This window comes from Andrena cerasifolii, chromosome 11 (genome assembly GCF_050908995.1).
Source record: "Andrena cerasifolii isolate SP2316 chromosome 11, iyAndCera1_principal, whole genome shotgun sequence".
NCBI lineage: Eukaryota > Metazoa > Arthropoda > Insecta > Hymenoptera > Andrenidae > Andrena > Andrena cerasifolii.
In genome coordinates, this window is record NC_135128.1 from 12,143,527 (window position 1) to 12,167,773 (window position 24,247).

At 45.5% G+C, this 24,247-nt stretch overlaps 3 protein-coding genes across 16 annotated transcripts; all 3 read left to right on the forward strand.

Annotated features, from left to right (window-relative positions):
* The first annotated feature begins 1,128 nt into the window (after nucleotides 1–1,128).
* Chsy (Chondroitin sulfate synthase) lies at nucleotides 1,129–10,800 on the forward strand. 3 transcript variants are annotated; one of them, XM_076823005.1, is made up of 8 exons: nucleotides 1,129–1,278; nucleotides 4,018–4,116; nucleotides 4,535–4,714; nucleotides 4,794–5,524; nucleotides 7,635–7,775; nucleotides 7,851–8,031; nucleotides 8,559–8,915; nucleotides 9,030–10,800. In XM_076823005.1, the coding sequence occupies exons 4-8, from the start codon at nucleotides 4,865–4,867 to the stop codon at nucleotides 9,992–9,994; spliced, it is 2,304 nt and encodes a 767-aa protein (XP_076679120.1). In that variant the 5' UTR covers nucleotides 1,129–1,278; nucleotides 4,018–4,116; nucleotides 4,535–4,714; nucleotides 4,794–4,864; the 3' UTR covers nucleotides 9,995–10,800. The 3 variants fall into 3 exon arrangements, with proteins under 3 accessions (XP_076679120.1, XP_076679118.1, XP_076679119.1); XM_076823003.1 differs by having other exon boundaries at nucleotides 4,535–5,524; XM_076823004.1 differs by having other exon boundaries at nucleotides 1,148–2,208; nucleotides 4,535–5,524.
* A 639-nt stretch (nucleotides 10,801–11,439) lies between these two features.
* Nucleotides 11,440–12,489, forward strand: LOC143374707 (lysozyme c-1). The gene has a single exon (XM_076823074.1). The coding sequence runs from the start codon at nucleotides 11,691–11,693 to the stop codon at nucleotides 12,123–12,125; it is 435 nt and encodes a 144-aa protein (XP_076679189.1). The 5' UTR covers nucleotides 11,440–11,690; the 3' UTR covers nucleotides 12,126–12,489.
* Nucleotides 12,490–12,640: 151 nt separating this feature from the next.
* LOC143374706 (uncharacterized) lies at nucleotides 12,641–23,301 on the forward strand. 12 transcript variants are annotated; one of them, XM_076823073.1, is made up of 4 exons: nucleotides 12,641–15,591; nucleotides 15,755–15,847; nucleotides 15,959–21,011; nucleotides 21,576–23,301. In XM_076823073.1, exons 3-4 carry the CDS (start codon nucleotides 20,994–20,996, stop codon nucleotides 22,092–22,094), a joined length of 537 nt encoding a protein of 178 aa, XP_076679188.1. In that variant the 5' UTR covers nucleotides 12,641–15,591; nucleotides 15,755–15,847; nucleotides 15,959–20,993; the 3' UTR covers nucleotides 22,095–23,301. The 12 variants fall into 12 exon arrangements, with proteins under 12 accessions (XP_076679188.1, XP_076679184.1, XP_076679179.1 ...); XM_076823069.1 differs by having other exon boundaries at nucleotides 12,641–13,979; nucleotides 14,056–14,154; nucleotides 14,523–21,011; XM_076823064.1 differs by having other exon boundaries at nucleotides 12,641–13,800; nucleotides 13,890–13,979; nucleotides 14,056–21,011.
* The last annotated feature ends 946 nt before the right edge of the window (nucleotides 23,302–24,247 follow it).

Here is a 24,247-nt window from a genome sequence, read left to right on the forward strand (position 1 = left end):
TCGACGGAAGTCGCTGCTTTACAGACGCGAGGCTATAGTGTGTCAGCTTCTACTCTTCTTACTATTAGCTGGCGTTCAGCAACGTTCGCTGTGTTCTAGAGTGTACGGGACGACCGCGTAGGTGTTTATTGTACATTTATTGCACGCACCTCGTTGTACATTATGATAACGAGATATACTTGCGTGCATACACATCTTGGTTCCCTTTGCGTTCGCACGAGTAAACACGTGGGGCGCTGTTATCAGTCAGCCGAATGCGAAATTCGAATATTCTGCGCAATAAAGAAGTCGGGAAAACTCTACTGTCCGTAGCTATTGAAACGGCAATGATATCGGGATTAAGATCTTCGATTAGCGAAGATAATTGTGTTTGTCTGTGCGATACAAATCAAATTTATAGCGAGTGTAGATACTTCACGGATATTTTTCTGAGAAATCACATTCTCCTTTCCGTCATTCGTGTCACCCCTCAAAACGCATAGCATTCCTATAGATAAGAATATTTTTAGGGGGTCGGAGCTTCTAAATTTAGAAGCCGTGAACGGTTCAACCGTACGACTCGCCTCGAATTTTAGGAAATCAGTCCTACGTATATCGATACTCCGTTAAAATATAAAAGTTAAAAGGTGGTTAATTTTATGGTTCATTTCGTGTTACAGCCCATCGGTCGAGATTTCAGACACGCGAAGAAGCCAGAAAATAAGCTGGCTCGGGGATACCAGAGGTTCTTACGTAATATTTCTTCCCTCCATCTGAATGTGCGCACGTGCAATCTGGAAATCTCGAAGAATCCAGCCAGCATCCGTATCAGCGACCTCGGCGGGAACAGGGAACCAGAAAAGGGTCGAATCAAAGGTTGTCGAAGGTTGCCGAGGTCAGGAGCGTGGTGCGAAGCCTGCGTATCGGCTCGTTTCCTCCGTATCCGAACGAAAAGTTTCGCTGCCATCCGTTAAAAAGTTTAGTAGACCCCGACCAGCCGTTCGAGCTGCCTGGCTCTGTGTAGCTGACTACTAGCCTGACTGCTTGCTTACCCGGCTGCCTAACTGCTAGCCGGCTCGTCGGTCTCGTCTCGTTCAGTCGCCGTCCCGACATCCTGCTTGCAACACGTCTGTGACCAGTGCTACCACTGGTTCAACCGTTCCACGTTTCTCTCATCATCTTCTCTTTTACGGTTTCTGTCATGCCACGGCAGATGCGACGGGGCCGTAACCCGTTTTTTTTCGGCACCAGTTAGACCCACGTGGATGCCCAACGAATCGGTCGGATAAAGTTGGAGAAGTAAGTCTCGTTCGTGTCGGTACATAGGCCCCTTTGGCCACGAGGAGACGCTCGCCGCGCCGGTGTTTTTTAAGCGAACGGATCGTTAAATTGACGGCAATTAATCGGACGAATCGGAAGATGTTACGCGCGTGAGACAATCCAAGTTTTTCGTATAACAGTGATCGTGAGAAAGTCTCGCGGGTGGGTGAAAATCCAGTCGGCCGAACGTGCCATTGTAAATATTGTAATCGCCAGGAAATTCGAAATTTCACGAGGGCAGCTTACGGCAAGTGCTTCGGCGATAATAAGTTAAGAGGAGGCCGGAGCACAAAGGATATTTGTTTAGAGACCGAGCCAGCGTTAATAAGATTGTTCTCCCGTGAATGGGGACTGTTCCATGAACCGTAAGCCTTTCATTATTATTGTGGATGGGAGTTGAAATGTCGATGACTCTTCGAGACTTCTACCGGGTCGATTGAACAACCGCTTGTCTCCGATTCGAGTCACGGCTAGGACAAATCTGGTCACCAACGTGTCCCTGCTCCGATCATTCTGCCTTAGACCACGTCTCAATGTCTGTGGGAACAATTAGCGGAGACCCCGTTCCTCGTAACAACTTCTAATGGCTGGGTCTGCCGGTCAGGTCAGTCCTTCGAAAATACGATCGCTCCGAAGTTAATGCGGACCGACAACCATGAACAATCTGACCGCAACACGTTTCTATCCTGCCAACCACGCTCTACTCCGACTCGTCTTGCGATGTATGCAAATCCATCGCGAGTGCAGATGTAATTCAAATTGATACGAGGCATTCCCGATTCTCGAACCACCGCATAATCTCTCAGACACGTTTCAAATAATCTACAAAGAATCGTACTCTCTCCGCGGACGCCTTTATACTTACTGTTCCCGATCGCATCGTCCAGGTAGTTTCAAGAGATGAGACAGGTCAGTGCACCTAAGCTTTTTGGCTTTGCGGAATGGAGAATGCATTTCCTGCATCGTGTAACTCATTGTCACGAGTTCATCCGCATCCTCATCGTAATGAGCTAGGAACTAGTGTTGCTAGGACCTGCTGTAGGAACTAGCAGAGATCTGGAGCTGACTTTTGGCTTAAACCGGTTCTCTCGCCTATCCTACGTTCCCATTTGTGCACGTCACTTCGAATCGTATCCTTCAACGGGACGAACGCCAGCGTCTCGTAGATTCGAGGATTAGTAGATTCACCTATGTAATCGCAATTGTCAACAGCGCTATCAAAATGATCGATATCGGAAACGCTCAACGGTATCCACGTGAATTTTTCAGATAAGCATCGATCTCGGCGCTCTCCCTTGAATGTGAGCATGTACAAAGACAGAAGGAAAGAGTTACGAAATCGAAGCACGAAGTACGATTCGCTCTTGAAATTATCTTGAAGGTGAATTATTATTTCAAGTAACCTATTTTTCAGGCCGATAAGATTAAAAACGTAAGCGAGCATTGAATTCAAGAATCGCGTTTCTGCGAGCAATTTCATACAGCGAGTGTAATTCGAATTAACGGGGGATTTCAACGGGAATCTTCGTTTTCCCTCTGACAGGATTGTGAGAACGGAAACGGGTGCGCGAATAATGATTAGGAACAATCGACAATGACCATCGACGATCGTGCATTCTGCGTGCAATCAATTTACCGTTAACAAGGAGGTCCTTTCTCGTTAAATACTACTTAGATACTACTCTATTTTTCCATTTAACGCTTAATCCTTTACACTCTTTCAACGATATATTCACTCTCGTCGGTTTCCTGCGCAAAGATGTCACGCCGCAAAATTCAATAAGTACCCGCATTCGGATATGTATATTAGCATGCCTGGAACCGGTTTCACCAAGGGACAATGCTTTGTCTACGCCGATTTAGAGAATAAATTTCGGCTACCCGAATAGGAGATGCTGGAGGAAAACGTCCGTTTCTAGCATCGCCGTACGAAAGTCTAACATTGCTTCGGCGTTTCAGTAAAATTCCTGTAAAATTCTTATCATCTGGTTGGAACGAAAAAGACAGAAATATTTCAACGATACGTGCATCAGGAATTCGAAGCACCGACTGGAAGGCTGGGGACATTAAATTTATTTAGCAGCACGTGGAATAAGCATTCCACCATATATGGGCTATAGCCCATGAAAGTAACAGAACCCCGAGGTTAATTCACTGAGAACGTCTTGTAACGGCGCTGGGCTCTTATTTCTGGACACACTATTATTCTCGTTATAAAAGCTCGCTCTGTTCTTATCGCCGTTCACACGACGGTGCTAGAAAAAGACGTTGGACTACAGAATAATTTGGAAGACTTGTACGCGTTGACAGTCCGATGTTTCGAATGGAAGTGCTGTAATTGAATTTATTGAAATAAACTTCACCACTGGACTTAAAGAGCGGTTGGATCGACTGTCGAGATCGATAATTGTCTCGTGTAACCTTTCGCGCTTGGCACCATTAAAACGACGAATGAATACGAACTGCCGTCTCAATTTAGTGGCATCGCGTTCAGACAAATAGGGAACGTATTTATAAATCAAGGGGTAATTGCGATTGGAAAAAAAAATCATTGAGTAGGCTGCTGACGTACATATGTTTGACCCCTACTTCTTAGTACATGTGCGACCTCAATCCTTCGAGAAGGCATTTGTACATATTGATCGTATCAGATTTTGTCTGTGAATCGCTGATCGCAGACTGTACTCGTTATCAAACACTCTTTTATGTTCCTTTCAGATTATCATGGACACTCGACTCGTAAGCTCCCCGGAAACTTGTGGAGTGTTCGTGGAATTCATCGAAATGCAGACATTGGAATTAACGATAGAATTCGATGTGAGTAGTATCGCGAACTGAATTCTCAGTTACGCCATATTTAAATATAAGATACCGTTGATAAAGGTAATCAGTGTCGTTTAATTCGCGTTCGTTAGTTCCTCGACTCTGACGTAAAAAATACATGGCTGACCAAACAACGAACACTTTTGTAGCCTTGCCGAGAGCGGTGAAAAGCACACAGTCAAAGTTTGTTCTTCAAATAGCTAATAAACCCGTGTCAAGGCCCAGTGAATACGGATAGAATGCTTCTGGGAATCTCTGAAATATTAATTCAGTCACGAAAAGATATCTTTACTTCAAATTCAGCCGTTGAAATGTTAGAAGCCTCGGTGCTGATCGTGCTCCTAGAATTTTGGACGTTCGAACACTCTGAAATAATTCAATCTGATGAAGATCGCAAATGTTTGCCCAATAGGTCTGAGCAGAATCCGTGCTCAGGGCGGATAAGAGGAGAAATGGGATCGTCGGTAGAATTGCTGGTAATTACGTTAATTAGCGCATTCAAATCATTAAAGTAGACGACGACGGGCGTCAGAAAGATGACGATGAACCCAACCGGAGGTCCAGGGACCCCGGTAGAGTACCAATGGAAGAGGTGACGTATCACCCAGTGATGCGTAAACGACGTGGATTGGCCAGCGCCGTTCTGGGCCTGATAGTGGGCCTTCTCCTAGGTTTCCTCATCCAAAGCTACCGGATACTCTCGTCGAGCCATCATCAACGGCTCAATATTTATGCGTCCTCCATGCCCGGGCCACGTACGCTGATCAAACCGTCGGCTCGAAACATTCCCAAGCTGACCGACGATGAACAGATAAACAGTTCCTCGACGAGCTTGGTCTTCGTGGGTGTCATGACAGCCAGCAAGTACCTTGATACGCGAGCCAAGGCTGTCTACGAGACGTGGGGTAAAGAGCTTCCAGGTAAAATCGCCTTCTTCTCGTCCGAGAGTTCCATCGTGCCGGAGAACTGTCCCGATCTGCCGTTGGTGCCGTTGCCGCGAGTCGACGATACCTATCCGCCTCAGAAGAAGTCGTTCATGATGCTCCAATACATGTGGAAGAATTACGGTGACCGCTTCGAGTGGTTCCTCAGAGCCGACGACGACGTTTACGTGAGGGCCGATCGTCTGGAGAAGCTGCTGCGATCGGTCGATTCCAGGAGAGCCATGTACATCGGCCAGGCAGGCAGGGGGAACTCCGAGGAATTCGGCTTGCTATCCTTGGAGTATGACGAGAATTTTTGTATGGGCGGGCCAGGTGTTATTCTGTCCAGGGAGACCTTGAGAAGAATCGTGCCGCACATCAAGTATTGTCTCAGACATTTGTACACCACTCATGAAGACGTCGAATTGGGAAGGTGTGTGCAAAAGTACGCCGGTATACCTTGCACATGGAGCTACGAGGTAATTTCTTTGTTCCATCAGTTTGCTTTGCAATTCATGCTTTCGAGTTTTCTGCCCTTCGCGAAACTCTCCCTGTATTGCCCTTACATTCAGCAGCTTCGCATGTTTCACTGCCGTTCACACAACATTAAATCTATTTTCAGTTGTCCTCCTATCTTCTCTCTCCTGATGCACACACACACACATTGTCACATTCATGAACGTGCATGGCGCATGTAATTTGTTCAGCAGGTCAGGCTCATGGTTCATTAGAACGACGGGCTATCCCACAAAATGTTGTACGTGCGCGCTTCTGCTTTCTACCATTGTCTGTCCAGTTAGGCTTACGCGCTAATGGAAGTCCTCTGAGATAATAGTAAAACCAAGCAAAGTTCTGCTTCGGTCCGAAAATAAAGAATCTATTTATATCTTGCTGGATATTTAACCATTTCCAAGGGGGCTCTCTGGTTCCGTTTAGAGTGAATTGCTTAACTGAACGGTTCGAGCAATTGTTGAAATTATTTAGTTGCTTAGGTTGCGAGTACTATAATATTATTACGCTCTGAACGGGATCCACGCAGTATGTATTACAGGTTTAAATACATAAGCTACGCATCTGCATCATGTAGGTACAGGGTACGCTATCATTGGGTTAACTCGGAAGGTACAATGCACAGATGAGGATGTTAGTCGTTAAGTACAAGCGAATAGTACCCTGCTAACCCAGTGGCCAGATCGGGTCATTCTTCTCCATCTTGACACTCGGCATTAGGCCGATGTGCTAAGTAACAATTTGCAGCACGAAGTGCTTGAATCTCCGTACTACTTCTTGTAATAATTTAATCGAACTGCGACGGTTGCGTTCAATGTTGCGCGACGTCGCGCGCATTATTATGTCACTCTATTAGCGACAACATTGACCGAAACACGATCCAATGAAACATTTGTACCCCGGCCACCCGGTGTGCCGAGGAAAAAGATTATTCTGGATTGAGGAAATCCTAATAAACGAGAGGAAAATTCGAATTGTCAACTAGAGGGACCAGTGATCCCTTCGAATTGAATGATCTTCAGGAACTGCGTTACCGAGGAGAAGATTCTTCTCTCAGCATTGAAAATATTGGCATAAATTAAGATTAGAAGCGTGTCAAGGATTCCTTATCGCGTGGATTTCATTGAAACAACTCGGTTGAAAGGTAGAATGCACGGATGAGGATGTTAGTTGTTAGATTCGAACAAATCGTACCCTGCTAACCTACTGACAGTCCATTCGTTCTCGTCTTGACACTCGACGTAAGGTCGAAACACTTAATAGCCATCCGTACGACACGCCACAACTGCAAAGTGTTTGTCGTGGGCCTTTTGAACGCGCGCTCTATCAACCGATTAATTGATCAGATCGTGATTGGTTTATTCCAACAGATTTATAATTTTGGCATTACGCTACATCTTAACAGAGTAAACTGCTTCAAAGGAAACACAATTTTAAGACACGTGATTGCAAAGTGTCCCTTCCGCGTTTAGGGCATTGCGAAGTGCGACCCGTTTTCAATTCAAGAATATTGTCTTTCAGCCACGAGGTATGCAAATTGCAAAAAAGGAAGCATTGAAGCGAATAGTCTTACAACACGATCAAGTTAACCCGAGAGGTGTAATACTAGAATAATTTTCTGTAACTGGAGATCACCACACCCAGTCTTGCAGCTTGATTAACACTTGTTCTGCGGCCGAGTGTTTCTCTAATTGTAAGATGCAGTCCTCGCGGTCTTAATAATAATTATTACCGGTCGTACACCGACAGGAACTTCGTACTTCTACCCTAACGCTGTATCTGCTTCTGTTAATTGCAATTTCTCGAGACTCATTCGAGTAATATTATATTCGAGAGCTTAGAATGTGTCGTCGCGAATATATCGCCACGAAAGTTAGTCGCGTGAAGCAACTTCTCATTAAAATATCCACCAATGATATCGAAGTTTTACGAGAACATTGTTCGACTCGCCATAAATTCGTTATCGCGAGACCCAATGATTTAAGGTCTCTCAAAGTATACGTCGCGATGACAGCCGTCTATTCCTGTCCCTTTAATCGTAATTACGGCTGACGAGACTGGACGCTTTCACTGTTACAGATGCAGTCCATTCTGTACCATAACAGCAGCGGGGCACAGGCGTTCACCGGAAACTTGAAGAAAAAAGAAGTTCACCGTGCTATTACTTTGCATCCTGTTAAAAGCCCACCACACATGTACAGGCTGCACAATTATATGAGGGTTGGTATCGGCGCGCGTAACGTTACCTGTAATCGCTTCCTCCAGTCCCACAAGAGATGTTTCTCTTCGTTCCAGGGACTTCAGATACAAGACGCACAGCAAGAGAGGCTAAATCTTCACAGAGACATCTACGCGATGGCTGAACAGCTGGGAATAAACGTGGAAGATCTGAGGAATTTCCAGATAGCGGAAGGCGTCCCTCTGTTCCCTGTCAGCCCGTATTCAAACGAATACCCCGGTGACACGGAAATATTAGGTACGTGAAATGCAGCTCGACGATATTCGACAAATTTAACACGCGCGTTATTCAATGGCGTCCTTGTGAAAAGCTCTTGAACCAGACAGACGTTTGCTAGCCATTCGGGCCGTTGATTTCAAGAACAATCGCGTTTCCCTGGATGTGCGTTATTAATAGAGCCACTTAGGATGATTAGTTCGTGCGAATTGATCGCCGGACAGAGGCCGGCGATGCTGAAACGAGGTACGACACGATTCGTTTCAGCCCATCAGACGAAACGATCAGGATTTCGATCATGATTCCATTCATTTCCATCTTCTGCACTTAGAGAGTATTTCACGCCTGTCGCGTAACGATGCGCGGTCCGGTTTTACATCCGTGACCGCGTGACAACGTCGAAAAGTTAAACACCCTAATGGGACGAGAGATTAGAATTGCCACTTTACTATCCATTCGAAGGATTTTAATTGGAGACTCGACGATGCAAACTTTAATCGAATTAACGTTCATCTTTAATCAGTGCTGACTTCTGATGAACTTTGCAGGTGTTCCAGCGGGTCTTCGATCGTTCAAACCGACGACCAGTGACGAAGTAATTCCATGGGATTTTCTGTCGAGGTCGGAGTACAGTTTAACGGATTCCAATCCCAGGAGAAGAATTCACAGCGACATTAAGGAGGGCCTCGAGGACATCACGAGAGAAGTGATGGCCTCCATAAACGCTTGTTCGCGACAGCGTGGCAGAGTCGTCGAGGAAAGGTCAACTCTATACGGGTACAGGAGAGTGGACTCTTACGGTGTCGATACGATACTGGATCTTCTTTTGGTTTATCGGAAATACAGAGGCAGGAAGGTTACGCTGCCTGTTAGAAGACACGTTTATCTTCATCAACACTTCACCGGTATCTTTTACGTTCCTATTAAAAAATTTTTCCACCTTCTTAGAATTTGATTACGCAAAGCGTGAAAGAAGCGTTGCGAAGTTTAGAAGCTAATATTACTTCTTCCACTGCCAGGACTGGAAATACGGGAAACGGTGAACGGAGAGGAAGTGGACGAGGCAGCGCGAAGGAATCGATACAACGACAAGTCCCTGCAAAATATATTCAGCGGTGGATTCCTAAACCTGAATTTCAACTCCGAGGAGGAGGATCCAGTGAGAGGCAAGACCATTCATTTTATACTTCCTTTATCAGGGAGGTACGAAGTTTTCCAAAGGTTCCTACACAACTACGAAGAGATTTGTCTGACGAGTGGCGAGAAGACTGCACTGCTGGTTATTCTTTACCGGCACAAGACCGAGAATTTCTTCAATCAAACCATAGATCTGATCGAGCAATTGAAGTACAAGTACCGTAGCGCCAGTATCGATATTCTGCCAGTCTCCGGAACTTTTTCCAGAGCCAGGGCCCTGAATTTCGGTGTCTCGAGGTTGAAGACCGACGATCTGATGTTTTTCGTCGACGTCGATATCGTATTCACCAACTCAGCACTTTATAGAATACGAGCAAACACTCTTCTGGGTAGACAGATATATTTCCCAGTGGTATTTAGTCAGTACGATCCGAAGATCATTCACGGGAACGCGAAGAAGATAGATACGTTCGTCATAGACGAGACGACCGGGTATTGGAGACAGTTTGGATTCGGGATCGTCTCGTTGTACAGACAGGATTACGAAGCAGTGGGTGCGTTCGATCTCTCGATTCAAGGATGGGGAAAAGAAGACGTGGATTTCTTTGAGAAAGTCGTCAAGTCGAATATCAAGATCTTCAGGGCAGCCGACAAGAACCTTGTGCACGTTTATCACGAGGTGGAGTGCAGCAAAGATCTCTCAGAAACCCAATTGTCCATGTGCATGGGGACCAAGGCTGACACTTACGCGGGCATGGAGACGCTGGCTAAAATCATTTACGAGAATCCGGATATTCTGCGATTTGCCAAAGCCAGAAGAGCGAACCTCACGAATGCTGCGGGTTGATAAATGATTCCCTGAAGACGGATGGCGATTCGAATGGCTTGATTGTTAAGATAAGACAAGTATTTACGAGCCTATGGTGCCAGGAAGTATCGTAGCTAGGACATATTGTAAATACACGATGTAATTATGATTCCTTTTATGCTGAAGTGCCGTACAAGTACTGAATATTTAAAATCGACACGTAATCGCCAAAGCCATTGTCGTATTAGATTAATACCGTATGCTCGTAACGCAAATTCCCTGTACTGATATGTATTAATTCTAGATTCTAATATGCATCGATTATGTTGCAATTGAATTGTAAAATTTTAGCACCTATCTGTGCTATGAATGTGATCTGCTGCTATGTCATTGCTACTAACGCATTGTACAATACCAGCGCCAAATACTTTTCATTCTCATGACGGATTGTATATTATTCTTTTTTACAAGTTACTATTATATCGTATGGTAATTCCTCCGCTCCGAAGGATCGTGAATCCACAAAGAATTTACCGATCGCTTCGCGCAGAAGGGAAAATGAGCGAATGAGTAACTTAAGATGCCAATGCTCCTAAGAGCTTAACGTTAACGTTATATTAAATCAGTTGTGTAAGTACATGTGATATTATCGTGCCTTGTATAGATTTTTATTTGTGAATTTTACATGCTGCCTATTCTGTCGTCTTTGTAATTACATGAGACCAGTTGCGAAAAGTTGAGCATGCAAATGCATGTAATCATTTATGCAACTCACGCTACTCACGTTCGAGTAAGATACTCCGACATTTCTCCGAACTCTGAATAAAATTTCTCTCTTAAATATACTTGCGTTGCATCAATTGCTATACCTCCGAACAAATGGTTTCATTACGACACCTTGATTAGTCTACCAAGATATTTTTTTCGTTCGATCCACCTGTAAGTCAATTTCATCCCGACCATCTGAGCAAACATTTTCGATTCTGCCCACATTTTTCGCAGTTAGAAAGTGTCTTTGACTTATAAGGTTCTGTTCAAGGTTCCTTTAAGGATCGTATCGAAACTTGCCAATTAGGCGAACATCGCAATTAACCGATATCCTGTAAATCTTTCCTCAACATCTATCTTTTCTCATCACGGACTCTGTGGCTGTTTCAAAGAAGCTCCTCTGACAGTGCGCGGACAATTTACGATACACGGCTATTAACATTTCACCAACACAGTTCTAATCTTAACGATTGAAAATATCATGTTATTTATGACACAGCAAAGAATACTATTCCCCGTGTCACGTAGTTGTTTGGTTCGAGGGAACCCTGCCTTCCTTGTCATTATCAACTCTCCCTGCAGAGAAAAGATATTGTCAACTGCAGCGGGAAATATCGCAGAAACGCTCGGCGAAGATGCATAATCAAAGGGCCATAGATCTGTAATACCAAAAAAAGGAGCACACATATGCGCAGCCGGCAAGAAGAACAGATACGTGAACTGTCAGACTGCTTTGCAGCCACGTAGCGGTTAGGAAATATTAATTTATCAGTGAAGCTCAAGGCCGTGCCGTATCGTTGGCCACTCTTCGCGACGCACAACTCAACCGGTAAAACAAGTCGCGTCACATTTCAGCGTGAATCCTCGTCACGATCACGCCGCATCGAACGGTTTTCGGTGTGAAATATCGTTTGAATTAAAGTGGACAGTCGACAGCAAGTGCTTTGGAAAACAGAAGAGCATAAAAATGAAACTGTGGTTCATCGTCTCGGCTCTGGTAATCCTAGCGACGGCTACCGGGGTCGATGCCAAGATCCTGTCGATGTGCGAGGCTGTGCGTGCGCTCCAACAACAACAAATCCCGAGAAGTCTCGTGAGCAACTGGATTTGCCTGATGAACAGCGAGAGCGGAATGGACACGCAGAAGGTGACGGGACCGAAGACAGCCTCCAGTTACAGCTTCGGCATCTTCCAGATTAACAGCGCCAAGTGGTGCTCCAGGGGGCACACTGGAGGCCTCTGCAACAAACGCTGCGAGGACTTTGCGAATGACGATATTCAAGATGACATCGTATGCGCGAAAATGATTCACGATCGAGAGGGATTCAAGGCGTGGGAAGGTTGGCAGAAGAAATGCAAGAGCAAGCCTTTGCCAAACATTGGCGTTTGCAAGCGACGATGAGGATTTTTGGTCACCGCAACGAAGGGAGTTATGATTTTCGCTGTATCACTGGGGTTCTTGAACCTTTAGATAATAGGTTTTTAACGAATATATAATCTATACATTATTGTTAGTCGATTCGACCCCTCGGTTGGTTTCGTTCATGCAACGTGCACTCGGTACATATATGGAAATCAAGGTGGAACAATAAAATTTCGCAACGGTTGAATGACAGAGGTGGACGAGTGCAAAGTTCGATGTAAACGTAAGGCACACACCGACCTGTTTTGCTACATGGCTATGTAATAACAAAACTACAGAGATTTATCTATTTTAATGTATCTCTGCCTATATATTGAAGAAATATATTGTCTTTTCTCGCAAAGACACATGCTGTTTCGTGCGCTTTCTGAAGTATTAGTGTTTAGTAATAGCGCGAATTGCCTGCCAATTATTTCTAATTATTACGGTGACATTTCTATTACGTTTACAACGGGTCTTTTACGCTCTGTATTGCGTTCTTATTGCGGTGTCACCTGCGCAATGTAAATGTTAACTACTTTTACGCTCTTTTATCAGAGCATTTCTACACCTTAGTGCGTTCAGATAAGATTGTGTTAATTTTTAGAAAATCTACAGCGGAGCGCGTCGATAAATAGACTTGCATAAGAGACGGAGGGGTGTTTCTTAAATATGAATACAAATCGGCTGGATTTAGGCCAATAATGATGCAATCGATCGTGGTGATCTTAAACGCGTCGTTCGACTTGGCAGGCAGGATCGGTCGAAATAAAATGGTTTAGAAATTCTGACTATTAGAATTACAAAACCAAGCGTGACGGGACTGCGCGAGCTCCTTCCCGATTTCATTCTTCGCTCAAAAAAAGTATCACGATAGTCACCCTTTCAAAAATCATTTTCATTCCGAGCAAGATCAAGGCGTCCCCCAACTGTCAAGGAAATTGAACAGGTTGATAATTACATGTACAATCGGGATAACACCTGTTTTTTTCTCCACCAAATGCCAACAGAGAGACACTGTTCGTACCGACTAATTTTACCGGAGCTTATCAAGGCCAAGAGACATAAAACTCATTATTACGTAACATCCATGTCAAAATGTCAAGTATACATTACTATCGTGATACGAAGTTAACGCGCGTGTTCGGTCACCATCTTCCTACGTGATAAGAAGAATACCGAAAGGACACTTTCGTGGACGATTGAACCGATCGTCTTTCCGCGTTTCTCTTTTTCTCCTTAAATCGATCGTTACCCCGTCTTCGAGTGTTTACGCGATACGCCTAGGAAAGACGATGTTCGAGTATGTAAACTATTACGCAACGCATCTGTGAACTCAAAGCAACCATTCAAAACATTCTAAACAGTCTAGTATTAATCAATCCCCGAAAAATCAACGAAGCTTTGCCAGGCGTATCCTTCGCAGCATGAAATTTTGGTTCGGGAAGAAAGGCGGATCGAACGAAGTCGACTTCGCGCGAAATTGAACAGAGAAATCGGAGTGTTTCTCGCGGTACACCCGTTAGAATTTCAATCAGAATGATGCGTCGATCTAAGCCTGCCTTTCCAGGCAAACATCGCCGGTTACTGACAGAGGAGGCGTGCTTGGCTAGGCTGATGCACACGCGGGGATACACGTAGGTGCACGTAAGCGCATTTTACCGTAGACACCGAGGTGAGTGTGCATACACCTTTCACTAGCGGAAGTGAACAACTGAGACAAACGCGTGAGAGCGACCCGGGTCATCATTACTTCTTTCATAGGTGGTTACGGCAGGTTGGCTATCAGAGGGCGATCTGTGCTGCCTCGTGATACGGTGATCGATGACAGACAATCCAGCCACATAACGCCATGTAATTATCAGCCTTTTGATTGCCCCGTGTCCCCTCCTCCGAAGGAATCGAAGAAGTTTCTTAATCCTTGTTGCAGCTCTTGAATTATGCGAGGAACTCGATGCCACGGGATAACTGATGGAGTTTACGAGAAACTTGAGCATATTCAAAGCGTGTTAATCTTTCAATCTCCACGGTAAGTCGTTTCGCGGATTACACGAAGCTCGATCCGTCGACGAAGAGTTCAAACATACGGACGATGCGTGAACTTGCGTAATTGTTGCTGGCAGTGTGGAATGCAATGATAATTGTAAATGGGAATGATGACAATCGTTGACGATTTCATTTATTGCCGTGCCGTCAAAAGCTGTAAATCATGTAATGGATTTCTCATTGAAATGGTGGTGAATAGGTGAATGTCGATGAATTTTAAAGAGCTTTTTGTTGGTACCCTGGCACAGATTCATCCTGAAGAGGACGAGTACTATGTAAAAGACACTAAAAGGGACGTTTACATACTGGGAGAATCCAATTACAAGTGTTCTGCTCCTTTTCTTCTTCTAGACACTCCAATTACCTCCGGTAAACTCCAATTGATTAGCCAGCCGATCTTGTGTTTCCGTGCTGCAGGCAATTTTCGATGCTTCGCACGGAACGTAAGGTCGAGCGTGGGTTCTCAGGGTGCATCGTGTCGGTTCTCCACGGGAAGACGGAAGCACGCGGATCGATCTTGGAATAAACGAGCGTAAGTAACGGTGAACCGGCGCACAAGATGAGCGTGCTGGTGAAACTCGAGCGCAGTCTAAGCGACCTCTCCAAAGGTCGATCCTTGATGCTTCTTCGAAGAAAGTGAACCGATAAAGAGCAGCCAGAAGCACGCGGGGAAGTACATTAGCCCAGCAAGCTTTTTCGCGATCATCAATTTTACCACCTCTTCTTTCTATTCTTCCACGTTTTCTTCCTCGTGCACCACGGCACTCTGCCTTCGAGATAAAGCTTCGCGATTGTGAAATTTCCACTCCACTGGGTCTGGAAATTACAGCCGTTTCCTTCTGACGTTAACTTTGCTAATTACTGATTAATCACCCAGGAGCTTGGTAATAATTGTGGTTGCGCAACCGGTTTACGTAAAAATATGGATAAGCTCCGTGTAGATTACGCGAAAAGAGGTAAAAGTAAAGCGACGAGGAAAGATGTCGAAGAAAGCATTTTAATGGTCGTTACACGGTGCCAAATAAGCATTTTGAGCCGGGAAGGAAAGCGGGGAGATTAAAACGGTGCCAAGGTGATTAGAAAGAAGCGAAAGGAGTGACGAGTAATGAAATCTCGGAAAACAGCTGGTGTCGTGCGTGTTTAACACCTTGTATTATTCTAGCGGGGGTGGCTTACCTAAATTCACGAACCAGAAACGCGAACGTAATATTGAAATGTTAATGTTTCGCAATGGAATCACGATAAAATTGATGAATGCGCAGGTATTATCAAATAGATAAAAAAAAAACATCTATTTTACAGTTACATCAGTGCTGTTGAAAGTTTCGATGGAAAACTTTGGAGAAACTAAGGTGGATTTCATGCCAAAGAGTATTTTAGAATGCGGATAGCCATTGGCCACTACTACTGTGCCGACCAAGTACTCAATTCTTCAGTCAACAAGAATTTAATTATTTGATCGCTTTAATGTTCGATCAGTACGCGATACGAAGCGTGCTTTCGGCGAAGCAGAAACACCTCTATTGACATTTTCTAATGTAAGTTAAAATGAAGACAGCCTACACTTACGCAACGGTTTTTAGGTAAATCCGCTTGGCAATAAAACGAGGAAGATCCTACGCGCAGAAAGTGAAGTGGCACGAGAGATGTTTGCGACGTCTCTTGGCGCTAATCAAGTAAAAAAAGCAGGAGAAAAATTTCTGATAAGATTGGATGGCGTGATAGGCGTTGCGCAGCAATAACCCGACAGGTGATCAAAAAATAAATAGGCCTGGGTTTTATTCCAGCCTGTCGCGTCCGGTATAAACCAACCGGAAGCGTTTCTCCAGTTTTCACATACCACAGTGATAATTACGTACATGGGAAGATGTTCATGAAGATCTTCTAGGACGTCTGGCCATAATATTACCGGTCTTTGCCGGTGAATACACAGTGTCACCTGGTGTTAGTGTGTTCCTCACGGATTCGACATCCTGGATTCGGTACAAATCACCTTGCACTTCTGTTCGACATCTCTTTCGCACTGTATAGCATTAATGTGCTAGCTGTATCATTTTATACCAATAACCGCGAAGAACGAGTATCTTCAGTTTTGTATTGAAATATTCTAACGAGTTTTTATTGTTTAAGATGTATGTCGTTCGTTGGCCTTCCGCAGTGCTTTTCTGCAACAGGGACAAGAAACGTTTCGTCCTTATTATTTAGATAAACATCGCACGATGTACCAGCCGAGATACGTCAACAAGTCCTCTCATTAACGTTGTTGCGAGCTCACCAGGATCTGCTCTCACAGTGATACTACCTGCTTGTACCAATTTCTCAGTCATGAGATCACTTTATACCCTTATGTGTTCCACCACTCTTCATCACGGTACTACGAATCAGATTTGTCGGTTATTCGGTGCATCAATGATCGACTTTCGTTCATACTGCTCTCCATGCAAGCTACTCAACCAAACTCGCATTCGAACATCGTTCGTAATGTATTTCTGACTTTTTCCATCACTCTTCTTGGAGTCTTCGAAGACACATAGGTAATTTAGATCATATGATTTAAGAGCACCGCGTCTAATTATCGTCGGGAAGGGACGCATCCTTTCTTGTGCAATAGTCCAGCTAAACGAAGGCTTGCCCCGTTTCCCGTGAGCAATTTTGCGTAATCGTACTACCTGCTTCAGTTACTTGCACATCGCTAACGAGTATGTATTCTACACGCTGCTACCCTAGATCTTTTTTTCACAGTCCCTCCTCGCAACTCGCTCATCGACATTAAAATCCTATAAGTGGATCTAATCTGGCATTCCGTAAAAGCGCAGATAAAAGTGGAGCTGGTTTATCGAATAGAGAGGCGTGAACGCGTTCCTGTTCACTATGCAAATGTTATGGAAGAATTTGTGGCAGAAATTCCAGTAAATCTTCCGCGTAGCATCGGATAAAAATATCTATTCATTAATTTAAGCCTGTCGCCATAAATTCGCGCAGCGACTGCGAAAAACGCCCATGGTATCAGACAACACTGAAAGGAGGACATTATTCAGCGGCACACGGCAAATATTTACATCAGTCAAACATTCTCATTAGCATGGTAATGTGTTAACTGTCCCACTCATACAATTATCCATATTGTCTACATGCTTTATAGCCTCTGGCATGCAAATGGACGAGCCGGTTAATAGTTACAAAGGCGTTACTAACGATTCCTTAATAAACGGCCATTGGACGATGCCGAACTGGCTGGCTGGCTCGAATTAAAGATGATCCTTTCGCTGCGACACACAGAATGGTACCGAATTTTCTAAACAGTCTAACGAAAATATTTTTCCTTTCACCTTTCACTTCGAATTCACAGCCTTTCACCTCGCACGGCATTACACACGATTTCGTTACATGTTGGACTTTTTTTCGCGGGATTCGCAACACATCTTACGCGACTGTACGAATCTTCGCTGTGCTACAACGAGGAAACGATAGCTTACGAATATCGCGAGGTAATCAAGCGATTCGTGGAGAGGGAAAATTTTCTGCTAATCGTTTCTTTTTACGAGACACCTATCCCAGAAATTATACAATGACAAAGTTTTTTATAGCAATGGACACCGATAAATATTAGTCGTTACACAATTCTTGAATTTTGAATCTCAGATCGAGAACAGATAGCTGAATAGTTTGTGCTTTCCTTTCTCTCGTGGACACACAGGATTTGGGTTGGAAATTTCTTTGAAAAAGCGACTGTGAAAGTTTACAACAGCCGCGGAGCCAGCTCGGACTTGCGCCAACACGGCCCCTCTTAATTACTTAGGCAAATGGGTAATCAAGCCCCCACGTAAAATTGTTAATTACTTGAGTGACGCTTTTATCTTGTATCTACGAAGAAAGTTAGAACGAGCGACGCGCTACTTAACAATGCAGACACCTATTCTGAAAAAACGCCGCGGTGGCGCATCTACGAAACTACGACTTCCCCTATTTGGTTCGAACGGTCGCAATCGAGCCGACTCGTCCAGATACAACAAAAACCACGCATACTAAACGACATCGAAGAGGAAGAAGACCGTCCAGGAGAAGCTCTAATGGCCGAGCGAAAGTCAAGCCCCAGGCCCACGGATTCCCCTTCTTTCAAGCGACCCTGCAACATTAATATCCGAGAAACTCGGATGCAGTACACGGCGAGACGTGACTGGAGGGCTGGAGAATATTACGAGTCATCGGGATCGACGATCCTGGATGAATCGCGCGCTCCGATCAAGGAACTCGAAATTTCTGCACACCGGTGCTCGGGCCGCGATAATTTTTTATTATATTCCTTGATCCCATGCGTTGCTTGACTCCTTTCTTCCATAAAGTAGGTCGATCTCTCTGTTTTTTCAAATAGCGGGGAAAGAATGTTGCTTCCACAGAAAGATACCTCGATGACATTCTAAACCGTCGGGTCTTGGATAAGATTTGAGGAATTTCTGTGTTGCCGCAAAGTCTCGCAGCGTTCTGCGAATTCGTGCAGCGCGGGATTATCACAAAACGTAAAATATTTCGCGTGGCTACCAGTGCGTACTGTGCCGCAACATAAACCGTAATCTCGCGATGAACAGTGAGGTGTCCGCCTCACTGGGACCACGCAGGTTTTTGCTTTCTCCTGTTCAGTTGGATAAAATTTACGGGGACAAACTATCGTGCCTCAACATAAGCCATATATTAACAACTGTCGTGGGCATTAACGATTTCAGTAATATCACGCCTTCCGCGCGGATGTCGTTACTTCTGTGTACTCCATTCGGTACTCAAACAAACATAGCCGTTTCGTAACAATGAATTTCGGAAAGTCACACTCCTAGTATTTTACAAGGATCGAAAATAACACTTTCACTCGGTGAAGAAACGCGAAGACGTACTTTGGGTCAAATCCAAGACAAAAATAGCCAGTAGTTGCAACTATCTTCTTTTAACTAGCATACACATGTACGTAGTCCTCGGTTTTGTCGGAAGAAATGATGAAGTAGCTTCGAGCACGTATTTCGTAACATGGAAAATTTAACGCGATTTGACTGGCGTGTTAGTAAATAGAAATTACCGCGAAAGACGGTATGCGAGCACAAAAACAATGTACCATTTCCTGCCTTCCTCATCAATAATTAGAACATGCTATCTTCCACAAACATCGATTGCACGTTATTTTCCACATTTCCAACAACAAGCCAGCGGTACACTGAAATTCATCGCGACTGTAACACTGGAATAAGCTCCGCCGTAACGACTGGCGAGCAGCACGACGGGGGAACGCGCGAATCCGCCCGGAAACGGAGTGAACCAGGCGAAGAGAAAAAGGAAAGAGGCGAAGGATGACGGGAACATTGGATAGGGATATGTCGAGAAGTGGGTCGAGAGTTCACAAGCCGGATAATTAAATTCCACATGGAAGAAAGCGTTTTCCCTCTCGTTTCATGGTACCATCGCTGTACAGACCAGAGCTGGACAGCGTCCGGTATCGTCTGATATTCCTTCGCGGCGGCGTGTACCTGTGTCTCTCTCGCCTGTATGCGATCATAGGAACGGCTGAGTGCAAGCAGGATGAGCACGCCGCCGCGCCGCCGTAGACGGCGATGATTACGCTCGAAACGCAAGGAAGCTCTCCCGCCGAAGATGATACAACGACCGTCGACCGCGTACTTTTCTTCCTGATATTCTCCCCCTGGAGAGCAGGAATCAACGGTCTGCCCCCAAACTCCAGGACGCGCTTCGTGATTGCGTGTCTGTGACACTTTTTTTTCGTATCGCCCGATTACGCAACGGAATTACATAAAACGGCCACGAAGAAGCGCGTAAAACTTCGACGTAGACTGTGTTAATGGAGAATAAAGATGAGTCTGAATTGTTTTGCTCCCATTAAGGGGTGGCAATACCGGTTTTTCGAGAATATGTTCGTGATATTAGCAGAAGTAACTGTAGCAATAAATGTCATGGGCGACAGAGACGATCTCTTGTGTTTCGCGTGCTCCAATAAATTGCAACGAAGTAGGTTAAACGTTTGAAAACGTCGAAAAAATGGTTGTCCCCGTGGTCTACTTGTAATGTTAGGTAGATGGGCAGTTCCACGTGCCGTTCGCGAGGCACGAGCAGAATTTTAATGATAGAAATTTTAACAAGATTTGGAAGCTTACTTAAACGTCGTACAAGTCGGTCTATATATAGCATGGCAGAACTTGGCGAGTTCAAACGAGGCGGTGGTACGTAAAAATCCAGAAACTCTCTCGGGAATAAGAGGAAGAAATAGGAGACACGGTTTTCCCGATGGATTTGCATATTTTTTGTTAGCTAACCAGTACTCGAGGAGATTCCTTTCGAAAGCTCACGGCGCGACCGTAATTAGACGAAAGTCTGGGCCACGATCGAATCACGTCAGAACCGCTTCGGGTCAAACACGATTACCGAAATCGTAAGATAGCTCGAGTACGAAGGAAAGGCGTACTAAGGAGTCGAGGTCTAGGACGCAACTTGGGATCCGTTTGTTGGAGGTATCGGGAGAGGGGTGTTTCGCAACTGCCCATCGTCCAAATTCGGGTATACACCAGGGCAGAGGGTCGAGGAGGAAGAATGCATCTAATGTCCAGCGGAGAAAGAGAGAAGTGAACACAATTGAAAGGACAGAGGAGGGGCGAAGAGAAGGGAGGGAGGAGAGAATCGTCTCACAGCTGAATTACTCTCACTCGAGAGGCCCCCGTCTCTTCTTCGTGGGGGCCCCAAGAATCCCCCTGCTTCTCGTGGTGGTATAAAGGACCCTGGTCTACCTTCCACGGAGTCACAGAACCGAGCGGCATCGCAGAAGCCGACATGAATCCTCTGATCGCGGTAAGCACGCTGAATTCTCCTAGACATTACCGTAAGGCAGAGAGAAAGAGATAAAGAGAAAGAAAGCGTGAGTGCATGAGTGTGAGAAAGGGAGAGCGTTCGATTCAGCTGTGGACAAGTGTAGAAATTTTCAAAGTGAGACTCGCGGGATGTTCTTTAGTGTCCGGTGTCCCTGGCTTTCGTTAAGCAAGTGTCTCTATATGATTTTCTATACGGAAACTTCGCTATTTGGATTACGTTTTATCCACGGCTCGGATTGCTTTATTTTCCGCTGGTAATTCGAGTTTTCCCCTGAAATGACAACTCGAACCACTTTCCCTTTCGACCGTGGCTTCTCTTTAATTTCAACTACGCTTCAATGCTCGTGGCGGCTTCGATTTTTCTTTTCCCCAACGGTGCGAACCGAATCACGTCTCCCCCGTACCCAAAACACTCCCTTCGGTCGATACTTTCTATCAGGAATTCTATCCCGCTTTCGAACGAATGCTATGCGGTGATAATTACGGCGACATTCGTCAAAGGAAAAAGAAGACGCTAACGAAGCTTGATATTTTGTAATTTCAGTGCATGATAATCGGTCTGGCAGGGTTCGCCCTGGCCGAACCACCAGTCTCTTCCGGGTACAGCTATAGCAGACCAAGTGGAGGCGGAGGCGGTGGGGGTGGCTACTCCCTCGGTGGTGGTGGCGGAGGTGGCGGTGGTGGATACACCTCCGTGTCCACCGGCTACCAAACCAGCGAAGGTGCCTCCGTTGATGGGGCATTGCTGGAGCAGATCCGCCAGATTCTGCTAAAGGAAGAACTACAGTCCCAACAGACCGGTGGATTCGGAGGTGGTGGATATGCGCCCAGTTCGAGCTACGGTGCCCCATCCAGCCAGTACGGTGTGCCAAGCTCTAGCTACGGTGTTCCTAGCATCCAGACCCGCGTGGTAGGTGTCGACCTGGAAGGAATCAGGCAGGCCATCCAAGTGGCGCAGTTCAACCAAATCTCTCAAGGTCCTGGTGGTTACCCGAGTGGACCATCTGGAAGCTACGGAGTACCCAGCAGACCCAGCGGTAGCTACGGTGCACCGTCGTACTAAACGGTCATCAGAGTTCAAATAGATAGGATGATGGGAGAGCAAGAGTGGAGGAGAAAGGGAAAGAAGCGAGTTCAGACACCAGTCGACCACCACGACCATCTCTCGAGCTGAACTCTGACCAACGAACACACGGAAGCACATGGTTAAGGTCGATCTGAAATCCAGAACAGGACTAACCGTACAAAAAAAAAAAAACGGAAGACCGCGTTTCAATCTTGCCACGAGAAGTTCTTCCCAAGTGAAATACACAAATATGGCGTATGAAGTCGCTCGGAAGGTCGTCGTGCAAAGGACAGATCGTTAAGGGATCCAGCGGCGAAGTTCGAGCCACCCAGGTCGAACTTTCAAAGCTGGATCAATCGTAAGAAGCAATCCTAAGGTGGAAGAAAGTCCCTCTGCGATCGAAGGTCGTCGTTCCGACGAGTCACGGTTGTTGGAAGTAGGCGAAGAAGTACGTACAAGGTAAGATCGAGCAAGGATTCCCAGGCTCCTGTTTCGTTGAAATCAAATCGTCGTCGCTTCAACGAGCCACGATCCTCGATGGAATCGCGGGCGTACGTACGAAAGGTAACGGGCTCCGTGAGCTCCTGTCTCGTTGGGGATTAAAGGTCGTCGCTTCAACGGGTCAGGGCTCAGGAGTGAACTTGAACGTCCGAACGACCGACCCTGCGCTTAACGATCCGGGCGTCGACGTGGTGTCGCATTCTATCCTACCAAAATCATTCGTCATCGCGGTCGTGTCCGCGAGGGATCGAACCAGTGATAAACAAGCTGAAAACAGTCGTGCACAAAAGGATCTCAAAGAGATTCGAAGTATCGAATAAGACTCAAACAGAGAAGAAGAGGCCGTGGAGCCGGAGCCGAAGTCGAAGCCGTGATCGGCGCGAAAATGCGCCTTGTAAATACAATTACACACGCTTTCCACAGCGTCCGCTGCGTGATTCGATCTAACGAGGAGGAACTGACAAACGTACTTCACCGAATCTGGCTAGAATCGCGCAGAATCATCATCATCGAAAACCAAAAGAAAGCGAACAGCATCTCGAGTGACGGAGCGGACGCTGACGCGAATAAACACGTACACATACACACAGATACACCTTATTTTTTTATACGTTTTAAATGCTACTCCTTAACCACGCATTTTTATACTTGTATAAAGGCTTTTTTGTAGAAAAAAATAAAAAAAAACGTCGCCACCGTTGAAGCAGCCGCCTTGTTCAATTCCGTTGCCGACCTCGAGCAGGACTCAATGATTCTCTACTGGCTCTACGCCTTCCTTGTCCTTAATTTCTCTTTTCCTAGCCGACCTCTCTTCTTCCTGAATTACCAACGTCACGATTTTGACCACCCACTCGACGTTCATCCGCGTGACCCCTGCACTCGCTGGCAGCCACATTTATATTCATCCTCGCGTTTTTTCTCTACTTCCGCCTTCGAAGACGCCCAATTTTTTTTTTTTTTCAAACGACCGCCTTTCTCCTTTCACTGTACGGATCGGAGCCAACCAGGCTGTCTGTTAGCAGGCCCCGGGGGCCACGAGCTACTCTGCCGGGCATCGCGTAGATTCTCACGAGTAACGTTTAATGGATGCTTGCAAAAGGAGACCAGAGAAGCCTAGCCACCGGTCAGAGATTCGAAAGTGGATTCGCCTCGCTATTCTGCCCGAGCCTCCAGGAATTCTTCCTTCGGCGATACATCTCGGTACATTTTTCCCTGAAGCATTCGATGCGAAAAGTTAAACCAAGTTATGTAACGAAGATACCACGTTGCATTAAGAATTTCCTGGCTTATCATAGACGTGGGGAAACTTCTGAAAGCCTCTAATGGAAACGTTTAGGTGCTGAGTAACGAGTCGTGATACGAAGCGTTAAATCGCTTATGTGCGTTTAAATTTTCTTCTTTATGCAATCCTCTGTGCGGACGTAACGGATTTATTAGGGCAAACGTTGCAACCGTGAGAATTTCCTATATCAGAAATATCGCTCGCGAAGGCATTGCACGGAGAATAGTTAATCGTCGCTTCTTTATGGAAATGTGGCATAACGTTTATTAGATGTACGTAACAGTCAGAGTCAGTGTAGTTGGTATTAAAATTCGAATAGTAGAAAGCTCTTCGACACTCGAAATAACTTTGATCGAGGGCCGCCAGC

Excerpts from the sequence above, each read along its gene's own strand:
- Chsy (XM_076823003.1), top strand. The coding sequence starts at position 4,706 with ATGGAAGAGGTGACGTATCACCCAGTGATGCGTAAACGACGTGGATTG. Across the intron at positions 7,776-7,850 it reads GGCTGCACAATTATATGAGG|GGACTTCAGATACAAGACGC; the intron begins GTTGGTATCGGC and ends TCTTCGTTCCAG. Across the intron at positions 8,916-9,029 it reads TCTTCATCAACACTTCACCG|GACTGGAAATACGGGAAACG; the intron begins GTATCTTTTACG and ends TTCCACTGCCAG.
- LOC143374707 (XM_076823074.1), top strand. The coding sequence starts at position 11,691 with ATGAAACTGTGGTTCATCGTCTCGGCTCTGGTAATCCTAGCGACGGCT.